Source organism: Rana temporaria, chromosome 7 (assembly GCF_905171775.1).
Source record: "Rana temporaria chromosome 7, aRanTem1.1, whole genome shotgun sequence".
Taxonomy (NCBI): domain Eukaryota; kingdom Metazoa; phylum Chordata; class Amphibia; order Anura; family Ranidae; genus Rana; species Rana temporaria.
The window spans coordinates 119272826-119290687 of record NC_053495.1 but is presented as its reverse complement, the minus strand read 5'-3'; the positions used below and the strand labels follow the sequence as shown (position 1 = coordinate 119290687).

At 40.0% G+C, this 17862-nt stretch overlaps 1 protein-coding gene across 6 annotated transcripts in view; it reads left to right on the top strand.

The window, feature by feature from the left end:
- The window catches only part of NTNG1 (netrin G1), a 390080-nt gene that overhangs the window by 31527 nt on the left and 340691 nt on the right, over positions 1-17862 (top strand). For all 6 annotated transcript variants that reach the window (XM_040359900.1, XM_040359899.1, XM_040359901.1 and 3 more), the window contains exon 2: positions 15755-16506. In XM_040359900.1, the coding sequence (XP_040215834.1) occupies positions 16276-16506 (231 nt within the window). In that variant the 5' untranslated portion in view covers positions 15755-16275. The remainder of the gene's footprint in view (positions 1-15754; positions 16507-17862) is intronic.

Here is a 17862-nt window from a genome sequence, read left to right as displayed (position 1 = left end):
CGATAGTTTAAAAAAACTATTAGATAAGCACCTAAATGATCACAACATACAGGGATATACAATGTAATACTGACATATAATCACACACATGGGTTGGACTTGATGTCTTTTTTCAACCTCACCTACTATGAGAAAATCATTGTGGCATGGGTTGCTCTGTTTGCAGGTCATTGGGGGTGTCATTCTTAGTAGAGATGAGCTAAACACCCCCCCGATACGATTCGCAGCAGGCAAAAAATGTGTTCAAACACACGAACACTGTTAAAGTCTATGGGACACAAACATGAAAAAATCAAAAGTGATCATTTTAAAGGCTAAAATGCAAGTTATTGTCATAAAAAGTGTATGGGGACCTGGGTCCTTACCCAGGGGACATGTATCAATGCAAAAAAAAAGTTTTAAAAACAGCTGTTTTTTCAGGAGCAGTGATTTTAATAATGCTTAAAAGTGAAACAATAAAAGTGAAATATTCCTTTAAATTTCGTACCTGGGGGGTGTCTATAGTATGCCTGTAAAGTAGCGCATGTTTCCCGTGTTTATAATAGTCTCTGCACAAAATGACATTTCTAAAGGAAAATAAGTCATTTAAAACTATATCGCGGCTATAATGAATTGTCGGGTCCCAGAAATACAGATAAAAGTCATTGAAAAAAAACAGCATGGGTTCCCCCTTAGTCAATTACCAGGCCCTTTGGGTCTGGTATGAATATTAAGGGGAACACCAAACCAAAATGTAAAAAAAAAATGCGTGGGGGTCCCCCCAAATTCCATATCAGGCCCTTCAGGTCTGGTATGGATTTCAAGGGGAACCCTGCATCAAAATGTAAAAAAAAATGGCGTGGGGTTCCCCCCAAAAATCCATACCAGACCCTTATCTGAGCATGCAACCTGGCAGGTCGCAGGAAAAGAGGGGATGTGGCATGGTACGGTTCAGTAGGGGGGGGGGGCGCTCTCTCATCCCCCCTCTTTTCCTGCGGCCTGGTAGGTTGCATGCTCGGATAAGGGTCTGGAATGGATTTTTGGGGGGAACCCCACGCCATTTTTTTTGGTGCGGGTTCCCCTTAAAATCCATACCAGACCTGAAGGGTCTGGCATGGGTTTTTGGGGGGAACCCCACCCAATTTTAAAAAAATCCACAGGTTTCCCCTTAATATCCATACCAGACCTGAAGGGCCTGATATGGAGTTTGGGGGGACCCCCCACACATTTTTTTTTTATTTTGGTTCGGTGTTCCCCTTAATATTCATACCAGACCCAAAGGGCCTGGTATTGGACTAAGGGGGGAACCATGCTGCTTTTTTTTAATGACTTTTATCTGTATTGCCGGGACCCGACAATTTATTATAGCCGCAAGTAGTTTTAAATTACTTTTCTACCTTTAGAAATGTAATTTTGGGCAGGGACTTTTCTAAGCACGGGAAACATGCGCTACTTTACAGGCATACTACAGGCATACTACAGGCATACCCAACTTTTAAGTACACAATGGGGTTATTTACTAAAGCTGGAAAGTGCAAAATCAGGTTCACTTCTGCATAGAAACCAATGAGCTTCCAGGTTGTATTACCAACGCTTAATTGAACAAGCTGGGGTTAGAAGCTCATTGGTTTCTATGCAGAAGTGAGCCTGATTTTGCACTTTCCAGCTTTAGTAAATAAAACTCATTGTGTACTTAAAAGTGGGGTATGCCTGCATAGACACCCCCAGGTATTGTTTCACATTAAGCATTATTAAAATCACTGCTCCCAAAAAACAGCAGTTTTTAAAACTTTTTTTGCATTGATACATGTCCCCTGGGACAGGACCCAGGTCCCTAAACACTTTTTATGATAATAACTTGCATATTAACCTTTAAAATTAGCGCTTTTGATTTCTCCCATAGACTTTTAAAGGGTGTTCCGCGGCTTTTCGAATTTGCCACGAACACTCCAAATTGTTCGCTGTTCGGTGAACGGGTGAACAGCCAATGTTCGAGTCGAACATAAAGCTCATCCCTAATTCTTAGTGATTGAAGATGGAACTACATCACTGGATTGAGATCGTATTTGGAGGACTTTTTTTGTAATAAAATATTTTTTAAACTGTGTGTGTTTTATTCAATATTTTATTATTGAATTAGTAACAAAGTACTATGTACCCAATACTCATTCATGTTCATGAAGGGGAGGGGATATACGGTGGCCCTTTTTTTTTTAAGGGGACTTCCATATTCCATAAGTCATCTTTCTGCAGACCCCAACATCCACCGGGCAAGAGATGAGGCCCTTTTCCTCATCAACATGTGGACAAGGTGCCTTGCCGGGGAGCCCCCTTTCAAGTACCCTTCCTATTGGGGGTGGGAGCTGTAAGCTCCTTTTGCTGGCCAGCCCCTCCCTTTGCTTCATTTTGTTTAATTTTGTTTTCTTCTAGGCATGTGGCCTGGTATGGTTCAGGAGTGGGGGGTAGGGCTGCCACCTCATCCCTTCAAAACTGAACACATATTAAAGCGGAGTTCCACCCAAAAGTGGAACTTCCACTTTAAGCATTCCACGCCCCCTTACATGCCACATTTGGCATGTCATTTTTTTTGGAGGGGGAGTGGGTGCTTCGTTTTGAGTGGGACTTTTGGTCCCACTTCCTCTTTTCGCCTACGTGCCGCCTAGGTGACCCCTCCTCTCTCCCTAGGAAGCCCCTCCCTCTCGGTAATCTTCTGGGACACGTGACAGGCCTGAAGATTGCCTGTCCACTGGAAGAGCACAGCGCTACTCGCAGATGCTCAGTGCGTGCCTGGCCGTGAAGCCGAAAGCTGTCATGGCCGGGTACCCACAGTGTGAATGGAGGTGCCGAGGAGAGGGAGAGAAGCGGGGCTCCATGCGGCCACATCGCTAGACCGTGGAAAAGGTAAGTGTCTGTTTATTAAAGTTTTTGTAGCTGCTGACTTTTAATAAACAACAAAAGACTGGAACTCTGCTTTAATTAACGCAGGTTCTGAGGCTGATTAAGGTGATAATTAAACCCACTTGGCGCCTCATCTGCATTAAATTAGCCTCAGAACCTGTGTAATTCTTATGTGTTTAGGTTTAAAGGGATGAGGTGAAAACCCTAGTGGGGAGCTGCATGCTAGCCCACCCCCCCCTTGCATTTCTTGGCTGTATACCTTGATAAGGGTCTGTCATGGATTTTGAAGGGAACCTCATGCAAAAAAGCAGACCCTTATCAGTAAATGTATGTCCTTATTGTGGGGAGGGTATCTTGCCCCTATTTTGGCTTGGGACCCCAGATAACTTTCCCCCATAATTCAAAAAAAGTATAACATAAACAAATCACACATGTCATTGAAACATAAATTTATTATAAAAAAAATGTAAATCCAATGTCAGTTACATCATTCAGCAATGTGGATCCTTTATCAATCACATCAATCATGATGAATGATGCCCCGACGACTTGCAGATGCAATGACCCACACCGCGGTGATCCTAATCCATCAATGCTCTGTTGCAAATAGCAGTTCCTTCCTGGGCAGATTGCTGAATCTCAACAAACTGGACAAGCAAGTGACACTTTGCCTTCTTCTCCTATAACCATGCTTCTTATTAGCACTTGAGCACAAGTGATTGTGCTACTTCTCCCTCCCCCAGTCTTAGCTGCAAGAGACTGATACCAGGTCAAATTCAGCTACTTACACTGATTAAGTTTTCAAAATACAGTTGCAGTATATGTTTTTTACAATAAATAAATAAATTGAATTGATTTAACACACATAAGAGGCCTTCATGTGCCCTGCATGGGTCCAGTTCTTTTTTTTTCATAGTACTGCAGATAAAAATTATGTAGTATTTATGTTGACTGAGAAGCACAATTTCCACATACTGTATGTTTGAAACAAACCATTTTATTAACATTCAACTGGTTTCTATCTTTTCTAACTGCTATGGTTTACTGACAGAGAATTGTCTATTATGCACTTAGTGAATTGCCCACTGTGTTTCCTCTCTAGCTAGTTAGAATGATAAATATGCTTACCATTGTCTCATCTTTAAAAACAAGTCCTCTCCTAGAATACTCACAGATCACCCCTTAAAGCACATAACTTAATTTAGCTGTGTTTTTGCTGGTTATTTCCATTTACACTAATACACCCACAAGAAACATGGCACCAAAACTGTCTTATGAACGCAGTACAATGTAAAACTGCATGTTTGCGCATGTACTCATTATTGTAAATGAGTTTGCCATGGAAACACTAGTTGGAACATCTGCTGACATTTCACTTGTCTGCTTCCAATCTGAGCCAACATGAACCTTCTTCTACAGTGTGTGGTATATATATATATATATATATATATGATAAAAAGAAGTTTGCACTCTGGTAGCAATATTCTACTTTTCTACATGAATGGGTCCTAATTTTGTTCTGGTCATGATAGATAAAAACAGTTTTATAAAAATAAAAAAAAAGAATACCCACACCATTTTATAAATATAATGTACAGTATATTTACCAAATAAATGGTTTAAAGTGGATGTAAACCCGATTCATGAAATTTGAGCTGGGCACATATATCTGCAGTATTTTGTTATCTCTTTTCAATGAGCTAAGTCTTATTGCTCACTTCTGAACGGTTCCTCTATTATCAGCCTGAGAACTCCTGACATATTTTTTGACTTTTTAGACAAAAGCAGCCTAAATCTTTTGTCAAAGGAGGTTGCTAAAATAGAGTAGCGGAGAGCAGCTCCTATTACAAAACAGCTCTGAGAGTCTCTGCCTATGATGAGAGGGAGTGTGTGCCTTTCCTCCAATCAGCAATGTTAGCTATCTTGGCTGTATGCCCAGACATCACACTCTGGGGTAGATCCACAAAGAAAGTATGCCGGCGTATCTATTGATACGCCGGCGTAATTTCAAAATTCCTGCGTCGTATCTTTGTTTTGAATCCTCAAAACAAGATACGACGGCATCTGGGTTAGATCCGACAGGTGTACGTCTTCGTACGCCTTCCGATCTTAGATGCAATTTTTCGACGTCCGCTAGGTGTCGTTTCCGTCGTAATCCGCGTTGAGTATGCAAATTAGCTATTTCTGACGATCCACGAACGTACGAGCTGCCGTCACATTTTTTTACGTCGTTTCCGTTCGGCTTTTTCCGGCGTATAGTTAAAGCTGCTATCTGTTAGCGTACTCAATGTTAAGTATGGCCGTCGTTCCCGCGTATAATTTTGAAAATTTTACGTCGTTTGCGTAAGTCGTCCGTGAATGGGGCTGGACGCCATTTACGTTCACGTCGAAAACAATGACGTCCTTGCGACGTCATTTGGAGCAATGCACCCTGGGAGTTTTGACAGACGGGGCATGCGCAGTTCGTTCGGCGCGGGGACGCGCTTCATTTAAATGAAACACGCCCCCTACCCGCCCAATTTGAATTTCGCGCCCTTACGCCGCGAGAGATACACTATGCCGCCGTAACTTATGGCGCAAATTCGTTGAGGATTCAAACCAAGTCAAAGTAATTTACAGCGGCGTAGCGTATCTGACATCTGCGCCGGGCGCAGCGTATGTATGTGGATCTGCCCCTCTGTGTTAACCAGGAAGAGAAAATCTCCTGAACATGATCTCAACTTTCTAAACTGTATATAAATGTGAACAGAGCAGATATACATATAAAACCTATATAGGGAGATTTGGTAATTCTCTGTGTATCATCTGAGGCTGTTCACTTCACTGGGTGTATGGAGGGTTTACATCCACTTTAAAGTGATTGAAAAGTTGTTTCCTAAATTAATAAACATGTTATACTTGTCCTCTCTGTGCAATGGTGTTGCACAGAGCATCCTGAACCTCCTCATTAGGGGTCCTCCACTGGCGCTCCTTCCTCTGCTGCATGTGCAACCGTGGGATCGTGCCGAAGCTGGGCCGTGTGTGTCCACTAACACACATAGCGTTGCTCGGCCCCACCCACTTGTTCTTCCTCTGCAAATAAGCACGGTGCTAGTTCAATACTAAATTCAGGGAAATTTTAAGTATGGAAGGGAGGAGAAACAGACACTACAAGTTTTTTTACCTTCCATAGAATGCATTAAGGTAAAAAAAAACAAAAATGTATGACTTTAGTACCAATTACAGTCCCAGTTCACACTGGTGTGATGCGGGAAACCCTGCGATTCAGTGCTGGTTCCCGCATGGCACCTGAATCACACACACTGGTTCACACTGACATCTGAAAACTGCTGGGAATGTCAATGTAATGTAAATAATACAAAAAATTCTCCTGCGCTCTGGTGTTTTTGTTATGGGGTAATGCAGTCCAATCGTAAGATAAAATGACAGGTCTTGCAGCCCTCCTCTGAACCATGGCTGTTCACAGACTAAGAAAAGAAAAAACAAAACAGGGAGGGCGCACGACCTAGTGCATTATCATAAGAGATTTTTATTTTAGTAAAAACAAGTGATTTATACTCACAAACGAGAGTTTGAATACAGCTTTGTCAATTAATCAGACCAGTCTTCTTGGTCCCTGCCAGCAAGACTTGATGATACCGAGGATTCAATGGTACCCTTTAGCGGCGGAACGGCTAACTCACAGGCCCTCAGTGCATATCTACACACACACACACACACACACAGGCATAGGGCAACATAGCCATACAATATTGTACTATATTATATCACAAAGCTGGAACTCCATCTATAGCTAAAGCTATATGGTATGCACACAGTGGGTGGAACCTGAAGGAAGGAACATCCAGTATTGCCTAATATTCAATACATACAGATATAATATAATATAATGGATTAATAAATTACTAAAAAATTATAAAAAATTATATTATTAGATAAACCTTTCTAGAATATATAAAAAAAAATGCTCAAAATTTGAATACACAACCCAACATTTGAAATTTCAAATGTTTAGAATTTCAACATTTACATTTAATAAAATTAGTATGATAATTCATAATACTAATGCCAGGTACATCAATAGATTATTTGGGGGTGGGATTTGCTAACTCTCTATACACACACCCACACACATATATACACTGGAGGGCTTTCTGGAGACAGCCATAACAGACCTCTCAGGCTCTGAAGAAAGGGGTGCGCCCCAGAAACGTTAGCCGTTCCGCCGCTAAAGGGTGCCATTGAATCCTCGGTATCATCAAGTCTTGCTGGCAGGGACCAAGAAGACCGGTCTGATTAATTGACAAAGCTGTATTCAAACTCTCGTTTGTGAGTATAAATCACTTGTTTTTACTAAAATAAAAATCTCTTATGATAATGCACTAGGTCAGTGCGCCCTCCCTCTTTTTTTTATTCTTTTCTCTTAATGTAATGTAAATGACACCTCAGATCAGTTTGTAGATCGCAGGGCGAACTGTTAAAAGGTGCAGGAATCAGATCGCGTAGGTGTGAACACCCATGCAACCTGATTTCATTGGAGGCCAAAAAAAGGGTCCTGCACCATTTTGGTGGGAATGCGATGTGATTTTAGCCATACAGTTTGTATGGCTGAATTTGGATCGCACAGACATCGCATGTGCTCTGCACAGCAATGTGAACCCAGCCTAAGGCCCCTTTCACAATGGGGCGGGAGCCACGGTGGTGTGTGTTCAAACCCATGACACTATACCATTCTCTGGCTATCTAAGCTAGGAACAGCTGTTACATTAAAGGAGAGTAAGACCCCTTTCACACTGAGGAGTTTTTCAGGCGGTACAGCGCTAAAAGTAGCGCTGCTATACCGCCTGAAAAACTCCTGCCCAGCAACCTCAATGTGAAAACCAGAGGGCTTTCACACTGAGGCGATGCGCTGGCAGGAGAGAAAAAAATCTCCTGTCAGCAGCACCTTTGGAGAGGATTCAATGGATGTATACCGCTCCTTCCCATTTAAAACAATGGGAAACCGCGGTAATACCGCCCGCAATGCGCCTTTGCAGAGGCGCATTGTGGGCGGTATTAACCCTTTATAGGCCGCTAGCGGGGGTTAATGCCGCACTGCTAGCGGCCGAATCCCGCAGCAAATCCGACGGTATAGCGCCGCTATTTTTAGCGCCTCTGTACCGTCGGATTTGCCGCGGGATTCGGCCGCTAGCGGTGCGGTATTAACCCCCGCTAGCGGCCGATAAAGGGTTAATACCGCCCGCAATGCGCCTCTGCAAAGGCGCATTGTGGGCGGTATTACCGTGGTTTCCCATTGTTTTAACCCCCCTGGCGGTATTCCCGAGTCTGACTCGGGGTTAGATTTTCATGCTGCGAGCGGTAACCCCGAGTCAGACTCGGGCTCGCCTCGCTGGATCCACAGGCACTGTTTACTTACCTTGTCCCTGGATCCAGCGATGCCACCGCACTGTGTGAGCGAGCGGGACCTCGCTCGATTCACACAGCGTCCTCCTATGCCGCCGATCTCCGTTCCCTGCGACGTTACGACGCACGGGAGCGGAGAACGGCGCCAAATCCAAAAAAGTAAACAAACACTATACATACAGTATACTGTAATCTTATAGATTACAGTACTGTATGTAAAAAATACACACCCCCCTTGTCCCTAGTGGTCTGCCCAGTGTCCTACATGTACTTTTATATAATAAAAACATTTCTTTCTGCCTGAAAACTGTAGATTGTCCATATCAACCAAAAATGTCCCTTTATGTCAAAAATTGTTTTAGAGCAGCTAAAAAACAGCGATAATAAATTATAATCACTTGCAGAATTGTGCGATAGCAATTTGTGGAGAAATTTGTCATAAAAAAAAAAATAATGACAGCGACAATTCTGCAACTGAGCAAATTTCAGTGATTTTAATTTGATTACATTATTGAATCATTTTTATTATAATTATATTATTATTAATTGTTATAATTATTTATAATTATTTATTATATTATAATTTATAATTTTGTTTTTAAAAAAATGTCATACCTGGGATGCCTACTAGTCTCTTGATTTAAGTGAGTTATTCCTAAAAATTACAGGCCTACAATATAAAACGCCAAATTTCCTTGCAAATAATGGTACCGCTTTCAGCACCTTTTTTCTGAAAGAATCATACCGCCAGGGAGGTTAAATGGGAAGGAGCGGTATACATACCGCTCCTCTCACCGCTCCAAAGATGCTGCTGACAGGAGATTTTTTTCTCTCCTGCCAGCGCATCGCCTCAGTGTGAAAGCCCTCTGGTTGAGGTTGCTGGGCAGGATTTTTTCAGGCGGTATAGCAGCGCTGTTTTTAGTGCTGTACCGCCTAAAAAACTCCTCAGTGAGAATAGGGTCTTACTCTCCTTTGATTTAACAGCTGTTCCTAGCTTAGATAGCCAGAGAATGGCATAGTGTTATGGGTTTGAACACACAGTCATAAGGAACAGCTGTGCGAAGAATACAGAGCAGAGGGGACTTGATTAACCTTTTTGGTCTCCTCTTACAATAAATTATCTTAGGAGTGCTCAGTTCTGAATAGTTCTGTAATAATAGTAAACAGTGCAAGTGGACCAATCTCCTACTATGGATTGGATGCAGGCACTGTTGGGCCAACAATTTTCAACCCAGCTACTTTGATTTTTCAATCAAAGGATGTCGGCTGGTGCGTTGCCAACATGGCTGCCCATTGATCAAATTTCTGCCAGTTCATTAGGTGCCAGGTAAAATTTGTTCAGTGTATGGCCAGCTTAGGAGGGAGAGGAATGACTGCACTGCCTCAATGAGGGGATGTTGCAATTTGCTTCCCTTAGGAGTGAAAAGCTGATCTTATTGACAATTCATCGTTTTTTAATATCATTTTTTAACACTGTAAGAGATGTAAGGTACTTTGATGAGGGCAAAGCTATGCTGTCACATAGAAGTGATTCCCTTGTGGCATTATTAAAAAAAAAAGTATAAAATGTAACAAAATGAGAAATGTAAAAAAATGTAAAAAAATGCACAGATAATGCATACCTAATTACTTGCACCGAGACATACTGCAATTACAATGGACAGATGAACATAAAACTCTTACTGAGCCACACACATTTGTTATCCCTTCACACATTGAGGCTTAAGAATGCCCTTTTCAAGAGTGTCATTTTAGTTTAAGACTATTTATGGCACACAGTAAATAGTTTTTAATGTCATGTCTGTTATGTACAGGTATTTATTGTTATTTCCTAACTTCACCCAGTTTAATCTTTTACCAGGGATTTTGGAAATTTTATGGTGTGTGCTTTCATTAAAAACAATGCTGCTATAATTTTATTCAAACATAATCTCTTTTAATTCTATAAGCTTTTTACTTTCCAAAAGTATACAATTCTGGTGACTTCGGTCAAATTTTAAGCCTACACTATGCATTTCATCAGTGCATTGAAAAGGTAATTGTGGTCATATTAGTACGCCGGTTCAACAATACAGTACTTTCTATGATGAAGACTTGCGTTTGAAAAACAAAATGCTGGTTAGACCATTGTAGTGGAATGTAGACCATCATGACACATGAAGGGTTAAACAGTCAAGGTCCTTGTTGGCAAACAAAAAAAAAGAACATCTGAGGTAATCACATTGAAATGAGGGTAATTGAAATCAGATATCGTCATTGTTAATTTCGTCGAATAAAACCGGCTAAAACATTTTAGTCGACTAAAATATGACTAAAACTAAAACAATTCAGATGACTAAAACTAAAATGGTATTTTAGTCAAAAGACTAAAATGGGACTAAAACTAAAATGCCATTTTAGTCAAAAGACTAAAACTAAATTGAAATTTGATATCAAAATTAACACTGGTCTGTAGTGCATGTTCATACCTCAATACCATAAATAATAACATATTCGATTTTTCACTTCCGTAGTATATAATGAGTTTGGAAATTGTAGAGAAATGCTTTAAGGGTCACTAAAGGAAAACAATTTTTTTGCTGAAATGACTGTTTACAGGGTATAGAGACATAATAGTTAACTGATTCCTTTTAAAAATGATTAAAAATTGATAAAAACCAATCATATAATGTACCTACAGTTTAGTTTCGTTTTTGCTGTTGTTTCCTGGTTCTCTGATGTACAGAGACAAAGAGCCAATAGAGGGCAGTGAAGGTTTTAGAAAATGAAACTGAATTGGTGCTAAGGGGTTTTAGACACACCTCCTTGATTAGTCACCACAGTGAGAAATCTCCCAGTACTGTGGTGATCAGGAAACAGACAACCAGGAAGTGTCCAGAACAGAGAGGAATTACAGCAACATCAAAGCAAAAACGAACAATGAGGACATGAGGACATAAAACCAGCTAAAAAAAAAATTCCTTTAGTGACCCTTTAAATAATGCATTAAAATGTAACTACATCCATTAAATTTTAGATGAACAACATGAGTTTTAGTTGACTAAAATGATTTTAGTCGACTAAAATGTACTGGAGATTTAGTTAACTAAATATGACTAATACTAAAACAATTGCAGAAGACTAAAATGGGACTAAAACTAAAATGCCATTCTAGTCTTAAGACTAATGCCGCGTACACGCGACCGTTTTTCACGACAAGAAAAATTCTATTTTTTTAATTGGTCATGAAAAACGTGTGTAGGCTCCAGAGCATTTTTCTCAATGAGAAAAATAGGCATTAAAATTTTAGAACCTGCTCTATTTTTTCTCGTCATTTTTCACGTTGTGAAAAACGGTCGTGTGTGCGCTTTAACGAGCGGGAAAAAAACGTGCATGCTCAGAAGGAAGTTATGAGATGGGGAAATTAGCATAAGCAGCCCACGCTTTGCTCGAGTATTTTTTTTTCACGACCGTGTATATGCAAGTCAGGCTTCAGAGGAATTACATCGAGAAAAACTTTGTTTTTTTCCATGACATGAATAACGGTCGTGTGTACGTGGCATAAGTCTAAAACAAATATGAAATTTGCTGCCAAAATTAACACTGGAGAAGGTTTGAACTGTCACGAAAAAAAAAAAAATCCAACTGCTCTTCACAACAGAATATGGAAGAAGTACAATAAAGCCCAATTAACCTCCCTGGCGGTATGATTCTTTCAGAAAAAACATGCTAAAAGCGGTACCATTATTTGCAAGGAAATTTGGCGTTTTATATTGTAGGTCTGTAATTTTTAGAAATAACTCACTTAAATCTGACCAAACAAGATTCTAATAGGCATCCCGTGTATTACATTTTTTTAAAAACAAAATTATAAATTATAATATAATAAATAATTATAAATAATTATAACAAATAATAATATAATTATAATAAAAATTATTCAATAATGTAATCAAATCAAAATCACTGAAATTTGCTCAGTTGCAGAATTGTCGCTGTCATTACTTTTATTTTTTTATGACGAATTTCCCCACAAATCGCTATCGCACAATTCTGCAAGTGATTATAATTTATTATCGCTGTTTTTTAGCTGATCTAAAACTATTTTTGACATAAAGGGACACTTTTGGTTGCTATGGACAATCTACAGTTTGCAGGGAGAAAAAAAGGTTTTTATTATATAAAATGACATGCAGGACACAGGGCAGACCACTAGGGACAGGGGGGGTGTGTTTTTTTTACATACAGTACTGTAATCTATAAGATTACAGTATACTGTATGTAAGGTGTTTGTTTACTTATTTGAATTTGGCGCCGTTCTCCGTCCCCGTGCGTCGTAACGTCGCAGGGAACGGAGATCGGCGTCACACGGAGGCACTATGTGAATCGAGCGAGGTCCTGCTCGCTCACACAGCGCGGTGGCATCGCTGGATCCAGGGACAAGGTAAGTAAAAAGTGCCTGTGGATCTAGCGAGGCAAGCCCGTGACTGACACGGGGTTACCGATAGTAGCAAGAAAATCTAACCCCGTGTCAGTCTCGGGAAGACCGCCAGGGAGGTTAAAAGACATTTCAAAGAACCTCAGAAGAATATTTGTTCCAGCCCATATGGCTAGAGAAGGTCTTCTATTAGTTCACAGTGGTTACCAAATTCTACTCCACTTAGAAAGATCAGCGCAGATAATGGCGTATAATGTTTAATCTATAGTTAAACTAGAAGCAAAACTTTTTTTTTGGATAGCGTAAGGGAGGGTCATAACCCCTGTCAGATTTTTCGCGGAGTCCCATTTCAGAGATTTCCCTTCAGTTCCTGTCCAGTAGCCAAATAGGAGGTGAGAGAAATTCCCTAATGTAAGGGAATTCTTTGGTGATCCCCACTGGAAGATTTTCCCTCTATTACTTTTCTGGGGAGAATCCTGTTATTTTACTTTCAAGGATAATGGTAAACAGGACAAATAGAATTGGGTGAATCTCCCTAACAGAGGCACAGACTAGCAGGCGTTTTAATCCCTCTCTACTTTACTCAAAACTAAAAAAGAAATGTTGCCTTTAGTTATACACTAAACATCAAAGAACCCTACAGCACCAACTAACATAAATGCAGGGATAAATTGCACTTAATATTATCTGTGTTCAGCAAAGGATTTTCATGCAGGTAGCATTGGTCACAGAACCAACTAGTTAGTGTGCTGAAATTTCAGGACAAGGGAGTCCAAATACAAATCTGTAGCTGTATATTCATGCTAGGAGATAAGATAAGGTTATAGTTAGGGTTACATACTAGGAGTAAGTATCAGGGTGTTAGATTTCATTTCAGAGGTAAGGTGAGTGGTTATTGAAAGCATTAGTTTACAGAGTTATGGTTAGGGTGTGATTCAGGATTAGGTGTTGTGCATTGCCTGCAAGTGCTGAATGATTGCTGGTTTCCAACCAGGACTGTTTAACTGCGGAACTGGCCAAATTTAAATATGTGTATACCCAGCTTTTGTTTCTTGGCTAGGGTTAAGGATTAATTTCAATGGCTAGGTTAGGTTTAGATTGTGGATGATTTTATTTATACAAGGAAAGCCTACATATGTTAAACAAACAGACACCCCCCCCCCCCTCATCAGGAGAGCAGCCAATCTGCTCTCCTCTACTCGCGTCTGTCAGCGCAAGTAGAGGAAAAGCTGATACACGTTTTTTCTTGTTTACACTGTGATCAGCTGTGATTGGGCTCTTTACCTAGATCGGAGATGTGGTGTGTCAGACTGACACACCACACCACCAATCGCCACACTGCGTGCCATAGCTGCTTATGTCATATGACGCCCACTCAAGATAACTGAACCACTTCCTGGGGCGGGCGCAAAGTGGTTAAAGACAGTTGTTATCCTTGAAGGATCTAATATATCCACTTTAGTAGGCATATCATTTTTAAAACCTTCAACATTGTCAAAGTTAAATGGAAACTACTATGCTGTGAAAGGCATGACTCTAGAATAATAAATTTCACAATAAAAGATCTTATACTCAAAGATGAATAAAGTGGATTCCATGTTTGTATACTTCAAAAATTATTACTGATAGATAATTTAGGTAGAGCTTCAACTACATCGTTTTAAAGAGCTAAAGAAGATTCAAGATGTATGGACATCTTAAGGGTCAGTCTAAAGCTGGCCATAGAGGCGGTCCGAATTTCGGCTGATTCAACAGGGTCTGGCCGAGATTAGATCCATCTATGGGCAAGCTGATTGTACACAAGCTGATTCATTGATCGACTTGTGTACAACCAACATGTCGGATTTCAAGCATGCAATTATTGACACTGGCTATAGCCACTAACAGTGATTGCTGTGTTCCCCCCTCCGGGAGAGCACAATAGCTCTGCGGGAAGATTTAATTTCCTGCAAGCCATGGTTGCAGAAAAGAAAATCGCAAAATCTATTCTATGGCCTGCCTAGGGGTTGGGGTTATGGTTAGTAGTCAAGGAATGTGAAGGAACCCTTTTAAAAAAAAAATTGTACTGAGAACCCGGCAAAGGTAGTTCGTGGTGTAGAGCCCAAACTCCAGTGTACCACCTCAGTGGAAACACTTCTGTTCAACAATCACCCATTCAAATACAGATTTCTAAAACACATATGGTTTGTATTCTATTGACTGCAGATAGAAGATATCTTTATTTCTAACTTACTGTGTCCCAGTAGAAATCTGCTCTATTGCTATTGATATTGCTGGCTTATGTCAACATTTTCACTAAGACAGGCACACATATAGGCATTCACAATATTTAGGAGTCTGCACTATCTCTCTTTGGTGTGGAGGGGGACTGGAAATGAAAGAATAGTCATCTGTAAATAAGACAAATGTTATAACACATAGAGGTTCATTTACTAACACTGAGCAGTGCAAAATCTGGTGCAGCTATGCCTAGAAACCAGTCAGCTTCCAGGTTTTATATTAAAGTGTAATTGAAGAAGTTAGAAGCTGATTGTCTACCATGCATGGCTACACCAGATTTTTCTCTCTCCAGTTTTAGTAAGTCAACCCCATAAACTGTATGTACTGACAAAACTATTAAAAGCTCAAGGAAGGCTATACCAAATTGGCATTATTTTTATTCTTTCTCAGTTCAAGATCATAACTGTAATAAGAGAATACATCTTTATTCCAATGATTTGCAATCGCATCACTTTCAATTGCTCTGCTTCTAATATACAAGTACGGTACTTTGATCCTTTTTCATTTTGAAAAATAGCAATAGAGTCATATTGTGTAAATTATCATTTTAGCTGTTGGTAAGGTTAGTGGCTTAAGAATACGATATGGCATTATACATCTATTTTTAAATCCACGACTCTTTTCTTACACATGGCTTAAACCACAAGAACCTCTCGCTGAATGATTATCTGTTGTCCTTATTGATAAGATCCATCAAATGTCAGACTGTGTGCTGTTACAGAAAAACATTGATTTTTTAGACAATAAACTCAACCTGATTTTTTCTCTTTTTCAAAGGTGGAAAAGCCAAAGCTAGAGGAAGATTGATTCATATCAAGTGCTGAGGTAATCTCATCTGAACTAAATCCCAACCTTGGAACAAAGGATGCACTTTGGTTTATCATCTGTGAGATATAAGACTTCCCTTTTTGTGTCATTGTCATATTTCTGAGAACTTTCTCTGGACATTAAAGGAATAGCAAGACAACTACTATAAAAGGTAGTTAAAAATCAAAGGCCTAACAAAAATCTCAATAACCGGCAAAGGAAATTACTGTTGTGCACAAGCATTTAATTGACTCCAATTACCAGAGAAGAATTTTGACGTTTCATTTATTTCAAGTTCATGGATCTGATAAAAATAGGCCAGTGATATATTCATGATCCGTATTGCAAGGTGGATAGAGAATGTTGGTTCTCCATCAATATCCTGAACTATACTGTAGAAATATATCTCCCAAAATCAAGTTGTAATTACTTATTAACATCTTGGGAGTTTCTGCATTCTTCAAGAGTGGTCAACAACAAAGAATCTCAATATGTACCTTTTCTTGGTGCTCAGTCTCCACACCCTGTGGGTGGCAGTCTCTATAGCAATGCAGCATGGACACTATGACATGTGTAAGACACAAACAAAGTCTGACGAAGTAATTGTGTGGGAATATATGGCTTGTCAGCCAGAATCTAGAGACATGACACCATATCTGAAGGTAAAGCTGGATCCCCCAAATAGCACCTGTGGGGACCCTCCAGAGCCTTTCTGTGCTATGGTAAGAGATTTTATTCATTACATTCATTGTAAGATTAGATCAAACACTAATTTAAGTGTTGTAACTAACTGTTTAATGTTTTAGAAATTATGTTTATTCATAGTTACAAAGTTGGTAAGGTTGAAAAAATTCATTAATCATTCCAGTTCAACTTGAGAGTGTGTGTGTTTGTGTACGTGTGACCACTATTTTCGATATCCATGTACATTGTGCCCACTAGGAAACATATCTAAATGTTTTTTGAAGTTATCTACACTCCCTGCTGACACCACTAATTGTGAAAGGGAGTTCCACATCCTTATCGCTCTCAGGCCTCGTACACATGACCGAGGAACTCGTCGGAAAAGACTGTTACAGCGTGAAAAATGTGTTATCTCCATTACAAACGCTACTTTTACCGAATGTGCGCTCCCGTCTCATACTTTATTCTGAGCATGCGCGGGTTTCTTAGCATACACACGCTCGCGTTTCTCGTCGAAAACCAGCCCGACGAGGAATACGACGAGGAAATTGAGACTCCAGTCGAGGAAAAAGAGAACTTGTTTTTTTCCTCGACAGTTTCCTCGGTGAAAAACGTACACACCACTGTTTTCCTCGGCAAAAAAGCTCTTCCACCAAGTTTCTTGATGGATTCTATTGAGGAAAACGGTCGTGTGTATGAGGCCTAACAGTGAAGAACCCTTATCGTAGTTTGAGTTTGAACAGCTTCTTGTCCAACTTAATTGTTTGGCTGCATGTCCTCTTTAGAGACTTTAGGTTAAATTATTTCCTCTCAATGCTAGAGTCCTCCCTCAAGTGTATTTGTACTTCTCTCAGGGGGAATACATTTATTGATTGTAGTTATTCCTCATAACTGAAGTTCCTTTTATTAGCTTTATTGCCCCTCTCTGAAAGGCACACTCAAGATGTGACCGAGCCAGAGTTTTGTCAAGTGGTAGAGTTTTAGCTTTATCTCTTTAGTAAATACCCTTTTTAATGCATGCTAATAGCCTGCTAGGCTTGTTTGCTGCAGCTTGGCATTGCATGCTATTTCTGTGTCTGTTATCTACTAGGACACCCAGATCCTTTTCCATCCCTGATTACCCCAGTGGTTGTCCCTAGCATGCAACTTGCATGCATATTCTGAGCTCCCAAGTGCATTACTTTACATTATTCAATAATAAACCCTTATCTGCCACATCGCTGCTCACCCCTCAATTCATATTAAGTCTTCTTGTAAATGTAGTATATCCTGTTGTGAAGTTGCTACTTAGCTTTTTTTATCATCAGCAAAAACTGATACTGAACTATTCACAAGTATATAATTTATGAACAAGTTAATCAGAATTGGTTCCAGGACTGAGCCCTTGGGTACTC